We start from the raw sequence: 15,203 nt of genomic DNA, 5'->3' as shown, positions 1-15,203 counted from the left end.
TTCAGAAGCTCTCAGACTGGGGCCTTTTGGCCCAGCAGCACCGTTTCCCCCAGGCCTTAAAGGTCTGGCCCTGGGTTGCATGCATTTCATTCTTGTGCAAGTCTGTGAACCTGCACTCCCAAGCCTGGGTCGCCCCAGCCTCAGGCATTGAGGCAAACTTGATTTTCCTTCTCATCACCAGGGCCTCTGCTGGAAGTGATTTTTACTTGATCACCCTATGCCAAATTGGAGATTTCCTTATGGGGCACTAAGGACCCATTGCATCCCCAGTAGCCATCTCCTTGCTAGGTTTTTCTTTCTTTTCTGCCTCCCTTTCTCCCCCAGCATTCTTAAGTGCCACCCCCATGCCACCCCAGTGTTAGGCTCTGAGACTTTGTTGTGGCAGAAATCAGAGTCTATTCAGAGCAAAGGGAGAGGGAGATGGACAAGTGAGCAGTCAATTAATTATGACAGGGAGACCAGGACTCAGTCCAGAGAGGTAGGGAGGCTATGAAGTACCTAAGAAAACTCAGGGACTTGGAAAATAGGAAGAGCTAACAATGATAGGATCCTGCTGTGTGCTGTCCCTGCACCAATTCTTTTTATGCCCTATTTTACTTAAAATTTCACAACAATTCTGTAGGACAGGGACTATTATTATCTCCATATAATGGCTAAAGAATAGTGAGGCCCAAAGGGTCACCGGCTAATGAATAAGAGGGGATTTTAGAATGTAACCTAGATCACTCTGGTGCTAGAGCCAGGCACTGCTTACTGAACCGAAATCTGAAAGAATGAGGAAAAGTGCCAGAGGGGCCTTGGGTATGCTGGGATTTGACTTTACTGAACACCTACTATGTGGCCACCCCATTCTAACTCCTGCCTTCCTGGGACTTCCATCCATAAGGAAACTGTAGAGTGTATCAGCTATATCGAGGCCTGTGGAGAATAATAGAAAGGGAGAAAAAGAAAGAGTCTGCTTGGCTAGTAAGCAGAGAGCATTTGTTTTGGAAAATGCAAACCATCCTTGTTCTTTGAGGGTGGGGGGCTGTAGTCATGACTGGAAGGTTTGTGGGGGCTTGTCGAGGTCCTTGAGTGCCATGAGTTTGGATTTGCACATAGTGTGGTGGCAGTGTGGGTAAGCGGGGGCTGAAGGCCAAGCTGCATCAGGGAGTTGTTGTAGGATACTGGGTGACATATGAGGGAGAATGGACCTAGACCCTAAGAATGCTGGTTTGAAACCTTGGGCACTGTGCTTTGATGACTCAGGTTTCTGCCTGCTGTGCGGGATGCTGTTTGTACTCAGAGCTGTTTTTTTTTTTCTTTCTTTTATCCTGTGTTACAGTTTGATCCAGATGGATATTTTTGGGCTGTAATTCACTTATTCTGTGTAGGTAAGTTTTAACTAAATGCTTACTTAAATATATGAGGTATGTTTTTTAATTGGTATGTTATAATTTTACTTAAGAGTGGGATTCATTATGCCGTATTTGTGTAAGCACATAATTTGATCATTATCATTCCTGTTGCCTTCCTTTTCTCTCTTCCCCTAATTTTCTAGCTGTATTCACTGATAGTGACTCTGGACAATAGGAAAATTAAATCCAAGGTTAAGGGCTGGGGTTCTAGTTCAGTGGTAGAGCACTTGCCTAGGATGGGTGAGGCACTGGGTTTGATCTTCAGCACCACATAAAAACAAATAAATAAAATAAAGGTTAAATTCCTTTAAAAAATCCAAGGTTAAAATTAAGTGGGCATTTTCTGGATTTGTTTTTCTATTTTGGAGTTTTCTTCAACTATTTCCCTTTCCAATATAGTTCCCTTTCCTCTCTTTCATGGTAAACATTGGCTCAGATTTTGCCTGCCAAGCCCACTGGTAGAATGCTGGTTGTTCTTTCTTTAAAAGGGCAGAAAGGAAGGAATCCAAAAGCATATTTTAAAAAAGCAAGCAAATAGTAGTAGTAATAATAATAATAATAATAATAATAATATCATCAAGTTGGTGTAATAAAAGAACCATCTGATTTTTTTGTTGTTGTTGTTTTTTGTTTTGTTTTAGTACTGTGGATTGAAATCAGTCAGGGGCACTTAACCACTGAGACAGGATTTCAGGGCCTTGCTAAGTCACTGAGGCTGGCTTTGAACTTTCGGTCCTCCTGGCTCAGCCTGCCAAGCCACCAGATTTCAGGCATGCGCCAGCACACCTGGCAGACCATCTGATTTTATTTCAAAGTCATATGTTCAGTGTTTCTTGTTTGTAATCTTAGGGGGAATAAACAGTGCCCTGGATTTATTAACACAGTTTAGAAATGTTCAGAAATCCCTCAGTGTTTCTCTTTCCCATGTGCATTGTGTGAAGGAAGTAAAACCTTCCTTTTAATTATATATCTACCTGTGGATCAAGACACTTTCCTTGCCTGGTGCTCCCTGTGGGCCACTTGCAGGACTGACGTACATTATCATGGAGGACCATTGAATTCACATCCTTGAGTCCCTCCAATGTTCTTAGTCCTCTTTTGTCAGTGTGTGACCCTCATAGGGAAAAGGGGACCAGGAGCTGTGCTGTTAGGGTTCTTCTCTGCCTGGATTTTGTACTTTCTTGAAAGTGCAGGCAGCTCTTTAAGCAGAATGTCATGTGACTTCATTTCCAGGTGCTTATAAAATACTACGGAAGTTCCAGAAGCCCAGTGCATTAAGGTAAGCTCTGAATGTTTGGTGAGTTGTTTGGTTAAAGGAAAGAGATGAGATCTATTCAGCATGAGATTCTTCCATCTGGCCAGACTCTCTGCAAGTCTGGTTGCAGGAGGGCAGCAGAGAGCCCTCAAAGCTGTCTGTCCTCTTGCTGCCTGCTGCCCCAGCCACTCTGGGCCAGGCCCGCTGCCATCTGAGAGGGATCAGCTTTCAGCTAAGTGTGTAGAGACATGGATCACCTTTCCTTCATGGGCAGCCATTTAGATAAGAATTTAATGAAATGTATATGATCAGCTGCTTTGGACCCCAGTCGACTAGGTTTTCTTTTTTCCCCAGTACCTTCCAAACTTGACTCAGTTTATTCCTAGGAGTCTCCCTACTTCTGTTCTTGGATAAAAAAAGACCCTCGTTGCAGCAAGCAATGGAGTCCCTTTAGAATTATGGCCTCAGTTGAGGGGGACTAGCTGCCTCTGGGTCTTGGGTCCTGAAGCCCTAAAGAGGAAAGGCCTGAAGGCGGTGGCCTGAGAAGGTCAGGCCCTCTGAAAACCCCTAAGCACCTTTCACTTCCCAAGCACCTTTTTTTTTTTGTTGTTGAATAAAGTGTTTTTGTAGCAAGAAGCCAGTAGAGTTGCCTTGATAGACAGGATGCCCTTTAAATTTGAATTTCATCTGAGCAGCAAACTTTTACAGTTTAAGTATGGCCCATGTGATATTTGGAGCATACACTAAAACATTGCTGTATCTGAGATTCAAATTTATTTAAGTGCCCTTTACTTTTGTTAAAAATGGTAGCCCTAGAAGCCAGTCTAGTGCCCTGAGATAATTGATAGTCCTTTGAAAGTGGTCCCGTGCACACGGGAAGCCATCAGCCACACAGGTGAACATGTGTGTGTGTTATGGCACTTAACTAGGAACTGTTTTTAAAACAATAAACGGGGGGGGGAGAGGGATTATATGCAAATTTAAACATTTTAAAAATAATTCAGTTATATAAAATAAATTTTATAAGGTTATTTCAGGTTAAAAAATACCCTGGAATTAGTTTTGAATATTTTTTTATTAAGAATAAAATTTATTAAGAATTTATAAAGTAGTAACATGTAGAAATAAAACTTATTAATAGTGGATAATGACTGTATTGTGTTTTTAAAAATTTCTTCTATTGTTTCATATGTTTTATCTTTTCTCTCTCATTCCTTAGTGATATTGACCAGCAGTACTTAAACTATATATTCAGGTAAAATATAATTTGCATTTTGAAGTACCAATGCATATTCTTCTAGAGCTAATGAATTTTATTTTCCAGTAATGTTTTGATTAGAGAGCAAATGGAGCTGCCAGGAAAGGAAGTTAAATAATTTGTGAGATGACCAGAGATGGGAAAACCAGATAGTTGTCTTGCCCTTAGACCAGGCCTCCGTCTAGCCTGCACTTTAGAGGGCCACATCCCTCCCCTTGGAGGCTAAGGGACATTTCATACAGACCCCACAACCTCACTTCTAGATTGTGCCCTTCAATCCCCTACCCAAATGGCTCCAAGCTCCCTTCCAGGCCCTTCCAGGTCTGAATTCCCAAATTGTTCCTATTAATGGGTGTCCTAGAGAGGCTGTTACCAGAATGGGATGCAAACAGAGGATGTCCTGTTCATGTACATGTGTGGAGAATTCTTGGGGAGCAGGAAGGAACCTGGGGTGCAAAGAGAAGAGGGCACATTGGGAACCTAGAGCCAGAGGCCAGATCTCCCCATGCTGCCACCTTCTGACACGAAGCTCCAAGCATTCTCAGAATTCTAAATTTAAAAAAACAAACAAACAAAAAAAAACTTTATTTTTTAGTTGTAATTGGACACAATACCTTTGTTTTATTTATTTATTTATATGTGGTGCTGAGGATCGAACCCAGGGCCTCGCTGAGCCACAACCCCAGACCCAGAATTCTAAATTTTAATCTAGATTCCAGGTTGTTTTCAAGGTGTATTTGTTCAGGTAGGATCAAGTTTGAGGTTTAGTTTTTGACTTTTAAATTGGTATGTGGACTATTGTTTGTACCCTTATCTGAGCCAGGCTGAGGATGGGGTCACCCTGCTAAATAGTATAGCTGGGACTCATTCTTGGATCTCAGTAGCCTCAGTACTAGCTATTTGGCCTCTGGGTCTTGGGATCTGAAGCCCTAAAGAGGAAAGGCCTGAAGGCAGTGGCCTGAGAAGGTCAGGCTCTCTGAAAACCCCCAAGCACCTTTCACTTCCCAAGCACCTTTTGTTTTTTGAATAAAGCGTTTTGTAGCAAGAAGCCAGTAGAGTTGCCTTGATAGACAGGATGTGCTACCACATAGACCTGAGAGAGAAAATGAGGTTTGCTGCTGGGAACCCAATGTTGCCCAGTGTTGTGAATTTTAGTAAAGAGGGCCAAGATTGGAGATGTGCCCCACCATTTGGTCATGCTGATTTCTGGAGGAAGTTACTCTACTTAAAACATTCATCTTGAGCTGTGTTCTCCGTGTGCAGAGGATGCCCGTAAATATCCTAGTATTTATTAAAATGCCTGTGTGAATGTAAGACACACCCCACGCATTGCTGTGGGCCACCTTTGTGCCCAGCAGCAGTCAGTCGCACTCTGCTCAGACCCACCAGCTCTTTCAAGAGATTTTTCTGAAAATACAGAAGGCTAATGTTATTTAGAATACTTCCAAAGACTAGGGGTGAAGTTCAATAGCACAGCACTTGCCTGGCATGCACAAGGCTCTGGATTTGAACCCAGCACTGCAAAACAAAACAAAACCAAGTTTCTAAGCCTTTGTGCCGTTATAGGCAATTCTTCTGTACAAAACATATAACCCCAGGTCGCACAGCAAAGGAATAGATATATAGAAAAATGAACCTTTGTTGACCCTCAGCCCTTTCTTCTGACCTCTCCCCCTCCACCTGGAGTGAGGATATTTATTGCCTATGATCTGGGTACTCCCAGCTTTCTGGCTGAGGCTGTGGCATACCCTGCTTAAGCCATGACTGGTTCCAGGTTTTTTCTGGTACAAGTGATAAAGATGTATTCAATTTCCCCTTGGCACTGGGTGCTGAGGGTATTGGTGTCCAGAAATCTGCAATCTGCTCAGATTTATGGTTTGTCCTTGTTGGGGCCAGCCTGGAGTGCTGCATGCCAGGGTGAAAAAATTGGTTTGAACTCTAGATATTTTGAGAAACGCAAACAGTTGGATGGTTCTCTGCCTTTGGCAGACACTCTTACTTCACTGAGGATGTATTTGCTCCCTGACCCTGACTTCTTGATGTTTCTAATATAGAGAATAAGGAACCACATAAGCGGAAAGAATGAAGGAAAAGGAGAATGGAAAAGGCTGTCCACAGGCTGAGCATAAATAAATTGCTAAAATTGATATCACTTTGCTCTGCCTTTTGAGGAACTTAGACAATGTGTAAGGAATGAATGTTATAGAATGACCTTGTAGTACCAGTTCTTTTTAACACGAGGCAGATACTGATCTCTCTGTCTATTAAATAGAAAATTACCATAATGTTGCTCATTTATTCTCCATCTCCTTATTTTCCAGATGCAATTTTGTGTATGTGTGTCAAAGGGAAATAGGTATTCTCTCTGGGGTATGAGTTAGAGAAACAGAAAAAAAGTATTGGAATTTAGCATATGTAGATTATGGTTTCCTCATGTTCTCTCATTTTATTTCCTATGAGTATAGCATGTTTCAGTTTCGTTTACCTGTTTCTTCTTAGATATTAGAACAGTGTCTGACATATATTAGACACTCAATAAATATTTATTGATTGAGTGAATTTTAAAAAGGCCTGCTATTTGGCCTTTTATGTTAGTATAATTTCCTCTTTAGAATTTACATGTAACTTATGATCTTAGAACTATTGGGGGCTTCAATTTATATTTTTCTTCAAATGTATTCCTACCACAGATAACCTAGAGGTAATTAACTGCATTATAACACATATTGAGCCCTGCTGTATGCATGACACTATATCCATGTAGGTACTTGGGATTGAGAGATGAATAAAATATAGTTCTCTCCCCCAAAGAGGTCACAGCGTAGGAATTAGGAGTGGGTTAGCATTGTATTTGCAAATTTCCAGACAAGAGTTAGAAGACCAACTCTTTCCCTTAATTATTTCTACCCCCTAATATTTTGGAGTGACCCTTATGATGGGAATTGGGGAACCATGGCAGGCCCTGAGAGATATTTTGGGATGGAAAGAGGTGCTTCATATCCTGCAATAGGAGCAATTACTTCTGCTCCTGAAGTTATAAACAAAAGAGGATCCAGGGAGTTCAAATAATGGCATATGAAGAGATTACAAGTTTTAAAAAAATGACAAGATGTCAAGTGAAGACTTACAGAGCCCATGTGAAGGACTAATCATGTCAAAGTCTCCAGTCTTGTGTAGTATGTGTACTTTTCAGAGCTACAAGTAAGCCCTGTCTTACAAACCGACAACTTCTATAGGATCCCCATAATGGGCTCTTCTCCATTGTCCTCCCAAACATCCTCTCCTGCTCCTTTGCCAGCTATACTGCTACTGCTCAAGGGGACACGAGAAATGGGCTTTCAAGGCAGAGCTCAGGAGAAACAGAAATGGTGCAGGGAGATAGCCCTAGGAGCAGGGCAGGGCTGAGAGTCTAACAGTGGTTTCTGCTCATGGCCACCTTCCTTCAGACCACCTACAATGTCACCACTCGCTGGAGATTGCCTATTGTGATCCTCGGTTCCAGTGCATTTTAGAACTGCCTGGGCCATCATGGAGAAAACTTGTCTGGACCCTGCCCTGGGAGATTCTGATGTAAACCAGGATGCTGGACTAGTCTGATGTGCAGCCAGGGTTGAGCCAGAGCAGGCCATTCCACACATTTTAAAAAATTCCTTCCCATACTTAGATGTCAAGTTTTATTCCTAACCTCTAACTAGATCAACTGTCTAGATAGCATGGAGTTTTTGTAGAAGAGGCTGAAGAAGGGAGGATTCAGTCTACTGCAGTGGGCATTGGACAGCATGCAGGCACCATAGAGGGGTGCAGGGATACAGAAGTTTCCAGAGGGGAAGAATGGGGTGCCATGGTCCAATGTGGCTCACATCAAAGAACATTCCTCCCCGCCCCTTCTGTGGACATCTATTAAACTTCAGTCCAGGTAGTTTTCAGCTATGGTTTGATGGATCAATTTGTGGGCAGGTTGGAAATTTAATTACCTTAAACACACTTCACTTTATGGAAAAAGGATACTCAGCTCACATAGCTCAATGGCTAGCTTTTAGATTGCAGCCTATTTGTAATGTGGAGCTCCCTTGGTTTAGCTCTTAAATACTCTGGATAAATTAAATGTGATCATAGTTATGGTCAGCCAGGACTGACCATTGGTCCTCAGGTGGGACAGGAGACCTTCAGTCTGTCCCAGGAAGATTCAGCCTTCTTTTTTTTTAAAGAGAGAGAGAGAGAGAGAGACTTTTTTAATATTTATTTTTTAGTTTTCGGCGGACACAACATCTTTGTTGGTATGTGGTGCTGAGGATCGAACCCGGGCCGCATGCATGCCAGGCGAGCGCGCTACCACTCGAGCCACATCCCTAGCCCACATCCCTAGCCCAACATTTTAAGAGATTCTCACTGAGTTGGGCTTAGGCAGAATGAGACCAGTCACTATAGAAAATTTGCTTTCAGGCCAATTGAACTGTTTCCAAGTAAAATGGATGGAAATGTATGTTTTTATATCCCCCCCCCTTTTCTTTCTTTTTTGTGCTGGAGAAACTTTCTTGACTACTTTGCTGTGTCTTTTTCAGTGTGGTGTTTCTGGCATTTGCAGCTCACCCCACAGGTAAGCCGTCTGTGGTGTTTGTGGGTTGTTTTACATTGACCCTGTTTAACCCAGTGTTCTGAGCTTGGTTGTTCTCTCTGAAGACATCCCAAAAGAGAATATGGTTACCTTCCAATATGTCACCCTGAGAGTAAAAAATGGTCCACCTACTTGAATTTGCTCTTAATAATCCAATATAGTGCACCTGGGGATATAGCTCAGTGGTAGAGCACTTGCCTAGCAAGTATGAGACCCTGGGTTCATTCCCAGCACCACAAAAATTAAAGTTAAAAAAAAAGACCCACTGTGACTTTATTGCCCAGGAATTTTTTCTTATCTCTGTTGCATTTTATTGTCTGTGTTTTCATCTAGTGTGATCTCAGATATATAGCTGAGTCTGTTTGTTACCTGCCAAGTAATCTAGTGCTTGTTTTGCCCTCTTCTAAAGTCCCTTACCCAAGCATCCAGAATGGCTGTTTTGTTGCTAAAAGGATTTGGTGAAAAAATTCAAATACACTCCATTTCTAGCTGACCTCATTTTGTAAAGTTTTTATCATACATTACCATCTAATTTTCTGAATTCTGGAGTAAAGAAGTCAATTTTAAAAGCTTATTTTCACCCTATTGCTGCCTCAATTACTCTGTAGTTGCTTTTCAGATTGAGGAAAGAATTACCTGGATTCCTGAATTACAATGCTCTATTCCATCGTGGGTTGGGTTTGGTTTGTTTGTTTGTTTGTTTTACTTTGAAAGGCTTTGGAGTCATATTAGTCTATTTTCTGTGGTTAAAAACACAGTACCATAGATGGGATAAATTATAAAGGAAATAGGTTGCTTTGGGCTCCCACACTGATTCATGGTTACAGGGCCCCATATGATGACAGCCTTCTTGCTGACAGAGTCCTGAGATGGCACAGGGCATCATATGTTGAGATGACACCAATGGAGAATGGTACACATGTGTCAATTCTCTTCTTATGAACACCAGCATTCAATCATGAAGGCCCCACCTTGATGACCTTATCTAATCCTGTTTCCCAAAAGCACACATCTAAACATCATAGTTGGATTAAATTTCCACCCTCTCTCTCTCTCTCTTTTTTTTTTAAGTTCTAGGGATTAAATCCAGCTCCTCCTGTGTGCTATGCAAGCGCTTTATCACTGAGCTAATTCCCCAGCCCCCTCTTTTATAATTTTATTATGAGACAGGGTCTTACTAAGTTGCTATTGCCTTGAACTTGCAATCCTCCTGCCTCGCCTCCCCAGGTAACTGGGATTCCAGATTTCCAGGTGTGCACCACCACACCAGCAGTTTCCACCCTCCCAAGACCTCACAATGAGAGTTTGACTTCAAAGTGAGTTTTGGAAAGGACAAACCATAGTCCTACCATAACAGAGGTTGTAAAACAGTAGTGTCTATGTGTGAAATGAATGAAAATATACATCTTATTGATCATGCTCTTTATAGCATGGTAGAGTGTTGGAAAGAGCATTGACTTAGAATTGGAACATCTTAGGCTCCCTCATGAGTGACATGAAGACTTTTTTTCCCCTTTTTTTGTAAGCAATAACAATAACAAAAAAAGAAACTAATGTTTTTTGACCACTGATATGCCTGAAGCACCACCTAAGTCCTGGAGTCTCCGTTTTCTCATGTCTAAAATGAGAAAGGCGGGCTGGATTCTTTCTAAAGCCTTCCCAGCTCTCACCCTGTACTCAGTGACAGCATTGTGTGGCAGTGACAGCTTCCATTGGTGTTTTTAGCTGTTTTTAACTGATTGAGCTAGTTTCCTCCATAGTGACCCTGGAGTAAGGCTATTGGATTATAAATGCTGTGTCTGAGCCCACTCTCCTAAGGATCATTCAGATCACTTTCTCTTAATGCATTACTCTCTCCATTCCTACTCACTTTTGTTTGCTCTTTCCCACAGCCTGGGGATATCTCAGACTCTGAGGTTTGCTCTTGAGTGTCCTCCCCACTGTCATGTTGAAAGCCTTTCCTTTGTACAATGATAAATCCTACGAAGCCATGCTGAACCCTAAGCAGTTTCTATCTACCCGTACTGCTGGTTATCTGCCTTCAAATCCTGCCTCTCATCATAGCGTCAGTCACCTGGCAGATGTTTTAAGGTTTTCTCTCTTTGAAATGTGCACTTGTCAAAAACCTTTGGAAAGTTATATTTACTGATTCTCCTGATTTACGGGTTCATTTACTTCCTGAGTTATTTGTAGGGGATGTGGGTAAATAATTTTTTACCTAAAGAGATCATTTTGCCCTTCAACTAAGAGATTATGCTGTTCCTTTGTCAACTCATGATTAGCAGAGCTGGAAGGAAGCTTAGCAATTAGCACAGGTGCTTCCAGATTTTACAAGTGAGGAATATGCAGCTCAGAAGAGTTAAGTGATATGACCAAGATGGTGCAGAGCAGGTGCTTAGCAGAGGGAAAAGCACTTTTAGGTCTCCTGACCCTGTTGCCAGGTTTTTCTTTTTGATTACTGCTTTTTTTCACTGATTCTATACTTTATTATAAAGTGTCTCAAGCAAATGAACATTTTTGTAGGACATTCTTGATCTTTCTAGAACTTCTCTTGATGTGGGAAGCATTTTCTCCACCAATTTCCAAGCATGGTGGTTGTTGGTAATAGTTTATCTGAAAAGTCCAACTTTTCACCTTGAGTTATTATTAAATTTTTAGGCCCATATAAGAATATCTTCATGCATTGTTACTCTTTGGGAACACAAATGGTCAGCCACCTAATATTGTTGAATAGTTTAGACAGAAGAATAATTTAAAATTGGCATCAATCTCTTTTATGAGGGGATACAATGTTCTGGAATTAGATAATGGTGATGCTTGCATGTTTTAGCTAGAATTTTTGCTGCTGTGACCAAAACAGTTGACAAGAACAGTTTTAAAGGGGGAAAAGTTTATATGGAGCTCACAGTTTCAGAGGTCTCAGTCCATAGCCAGCCGGCTCTATACCTTTGGGCCTGAGGTGAGTCAGAACATCATGGTGGAACAGTGTGGCAGAGGAAAGCAGCTCAGGACCTGGTAATCAGGAAGCAGAGAGAACTTCACTCACCAGGAGCAAAGTTTAAATCCCAAAGCCATGCCCCCAGTGACCCACCTTCTCCAGGCACACCCTACCTGCCTACAATTTCCACCCATTTAATCCATATCAGTGAATTAAGGCACTGATAAAAGTTAGGCTCTCATAACCCAATTATTTTACCTCTGAACATTCTTGTACCGTCTTACATATGAGACAACAGTTTGGGGGAACACCACATATGGAAACCATAACATTACATAGTTCTGTGAATATATTATAAACCACAGAAAAGTACACTTTATCTGTTTATTTATTTATTTTAGTACCAGGGATTGAACCCAGAGGTGCACAACCACTGAGCCACATCCCCAGCCCTTTCTATTTTTTATTTTGAGACAGGGTCTTACTAAGTTGCTTAGGGCCTCTCTAAGTTGCTGAGGCTGGCTTTGAACTCATCATCCTTCTGCTCAGGCTCCTGAGTCACTGGGTGGCATGCGCCACCATGCCCATCAAAAGGTATACTTTAAAGGGGTTAAGTTTTATAGTATGTGAATTATATCTCAATAAAAATATGTAGAGAAAAATAAATTTCTCTGATTTGAGAACCTGTTTGGAACTTAATTATGCCAGAAGAGGATCCTTAGAAGGATTAATTTTCCTTCAATCATATTTTTAGGGGCTGTGGATGTAGTTCAGTGGTAGAGCACTTACCTACCTTGTATGAGGCCCTGGATTTGGTTCCCATCACTGAAAAAAAATACACACATACACACACAATGTTATACATATTTAAATATATAAATACTTCTATATAAAAATATGTAAATGATACTTGCCCCCATTCCTTCTCCTGAGGCTTCTAACCCCTTGCATGGTAAGTGCTGAGGACTGCTCTGCAGTAAGCAGCACAAGTGAGTCATGGAGCCTGTGGGCTTCCTCAGAGAGAGCTTTGGCACACTTTTCTTGAAGGAGTCCTTTCTGCAAGTTTGGTTTACTGTGACTTCAGGCTAGCTGAGGCAGATCATTGAAGAGGCTGGTCACTGAAGAAGCTGGATTTAGATATTTGAGCTTATGAGAAGGATTTTGCTGGGTCAGTGATAGTGGCTGTGCCTCTTATGCCAATTAGTAGCAGAGATCTTGGCTTCTGGTTCAGTAAGTAGCTGAGGTTCCCCAGCAAAAGCATACCCTAATGCTATAGGACTCAGGAATCCTACAAGCCTCAGTGGCCATCATAACAGGGCTTCTGCAAAGGCCTAGGGGAGGTGAAAGGACACTCACAGGGTCCACACAAAGTCCAAAGACCAAGCCACACACCAAAATCTCATGCAAGAGGTTTATTGTCAGTAGCATGAGGCAAACCAACAAGGCTGTCCCTTCAAGGAGAACAGCAGCTGTCATGGCACTCACAGAGCAGCTTTATAGCCCACAAAGAGGAATTTCATAAGCTGCTTAGGAGTTGCATCATAAGCTGGGATGGGGTTGATCGTTCAGCAGGTACACGTCTTACAGGAAGTTAAGCAGCAATGCCTCAGAATTGAAACTTTGAAGCCTCTAGATAAAGTGGCTCCTGACCAAATATGACGAATCTGATGCCAATATTGATCTGAGGCTAATAGAAGGCTAGTGTGGAATGAGGTACAGATTGGTGACAGCCTTCTGGAAGAAGCTGGATACTTCCAAGTATACCAGTACCAAGTTCAATATTCAATCCTTGAGAACTCCAGGGAAACACTGCAAAGCCATGTAGTCTTCTGTGTGTGTTAGGTAATATAAAGGCATGTTCTTTTTATAAAGGTGCTCTGTGTGTGATCACTAAAGTCATCTTTATTGCCTACTTAGAACTTTTACAAATTGTGTGTCAAGGTGCCTTAAAGATATATCTACTTTTCCTTTCACTTCTTATCAGGGGAGTGCCATCGATTGCAAACCTTGGTAGCTGTGGGGTTTGTTCTTGAGTGCCTGCATGGATGAGGACCATTGAGTGGTAAAACAATCTTGTCTAGAGTACTGAAGCTTCTTTTGAAATCCAAATGAAAAGAACCTGTCCAAGTCTTGAGCACCATTAGTCTTTAGGAATTCTCAGGGCTGCCACAGTCAGCATGGTCTATATAAATAGTGTCCTGATCACTGATGTCATGCAATACGTAACCTATGTAGCTGTCAGCAGAAGCCCATGGCTTCAAAAAGTGCTCAGAAAGGCCCCCAGGGAGAAGTCATGCTTACATTGGGTCCCACTATGGTGTCCCCTCCAAAACTCATGTGAAAAAAAAAAAGAAGTATCCAGGAATAGTAAAGTGCTTGTCATTATTTGTCAGAGTAGCTAACCAAAACAGATAGATATTAAGGTAGAAATTTGGTGTGTGAGAAGACAGAAGCTCAGGATCTAGAAGACTCCTTGGGAGTCCATTACCCTGAACTCTCTGATAGTTCCTAGTGGCATTTTTTCATGGTAATATGCAGCTGATTATAAAGTTTTGGCAGACAGAACAGCTAAGCAGGATTAGTGAGTCTTGTATGTGTTTTATTATTATTATTATTTTGCATTACAATTCTTAATACACTTTTATACCACCAATTTATCATGTCTCTGGTTGTATAAAAGGTATGTTGACACCAAATTCACATCTTCATACATTGTGTATGTATTTTTAACTTTGTAAAAAAGTACCAGTGTTCCAAAGCATTTGTACCATTTGTCACTCTCACCCAGTGGCATGTGAGAGTTCCAGTAGCTGCACATCCTCACCAACACTGCATGTGGTCAGTCTTATTTAAGCTCTTCTAGTGAGCCATGGTCTCTGCATAGGGCTTTAGACTAAGCTTCTCTCCTCTCTCACTAATGAGTGAGTGGAAGACGAGCTTCCTTGTAGATGAACCTTTGGGGTATGTGGGATCAGGTAGATGGTTCTCCATGCCCTGGACTCTGAGCTTGCCTCTGGGTGGGCAGAATCCATCACTTCTTCTAGCCTCACTCTTCCTGTAGAAGTCAAAGGCTCTCAGAATCTTGCTCAAGAAGAATCCCTCCTTTCCTCTTAGACTGTTTTAACCAGTAGTAGAGAGATTCTTCCTAAGCTTAAAAACTTACACTTCATATTTGTATGGAGGCCTCTCTGCTGTGGTATTTGAGAGAGAATTTCAAGGAACCAGAGGAACAAGGAGACCACAGGCCTCTGACCTAGCCATCGGGGTGCTGCTGCCTCTGTATGAGATAAAGCAAGCAGCAGGAATCACTCCTAGGAACCGACCTCCCATTCTTCTGCCAGTTCTGATGACTGAAATGTGGTGAGAGGAAATTCTCTCCATGTTCTAATCTCAGTCTCGAGCATGGCAAGACTGGGCCATACCTCCCACCATAGCAATTTTGTGCTCTGTGATCTTGAGAGAAGTGGGATTCAGTCCCCCACTCAGATCAGCAGAGTTTGCAGTGGAGCACAACGGTGATGGGTCAACTCAGACTGGATGGCGTCACCTCATGTTGCTGCCACAAAGCATGTTGACAGCTCTCTGGCTTTGTGCTCATGCCGTTCAGCTCTACATGAGGTGGTGCAGAGTGTTGGCTTGAGAAGGTTATTGCATGTGCTTTTAGGCTTCTGGGTTGAGATCTGGTGGACTTGGACCTGGCCAGCAGCATGCTGCAACCCCTTGAGGGGTATTGATGGCAG

The 15,203-nt window shown here is 42.1% G+C and overlaps 1 protein-coding gene across 1 annotated transcript in view; it reads left to right on the top strand.

The window, feature by feature from the left end:
- Positions 1–15,203, top strand: part of TMEM241 (transmembrane protein 241) — a 122,940-nt gene that overhangs the window by 54,948 nt on the left and 52,789 nt on the right. The window contains exons 8-11 of the mRNA XM_081262687.1: positions 1,325–1,373; positions 2,631–2,676; positions 3,872–3,907; positions 8,473–8,507. Of these exons, the coding sequence (XP_081118813.1) occupies positions 1,325–1,373; positions 2,631–2,676; positions 3,872–3,907; positions 8,473–8,507 (166 nt within the window). The remainder of the gene's footprint in view (positions 1–1,324; positions 1,374–2,630; positions 2,677–3,871; positions 3,908–8,472; positions 8,508–15,203) is intronic.

The sequence above is a fragment of the Spermophilus citellus genome (assembly GCF_964194105.1).
Source record: "Spermophilus citellus genome assembly, chromosome: 12".
NCBI classification, from domain to species: domain Eukaryota; kingdom Metazoa; phylum Chordata; class Mammalia; order Rodentia; family Sciuridae; genus Spermophilus; species Spermophilus citellus.
The sequence above is the reverse complement of the archived record's forward strand: the minus strand, read 5'-3'. Positions and strand labels throughout refer to the sequence as shown.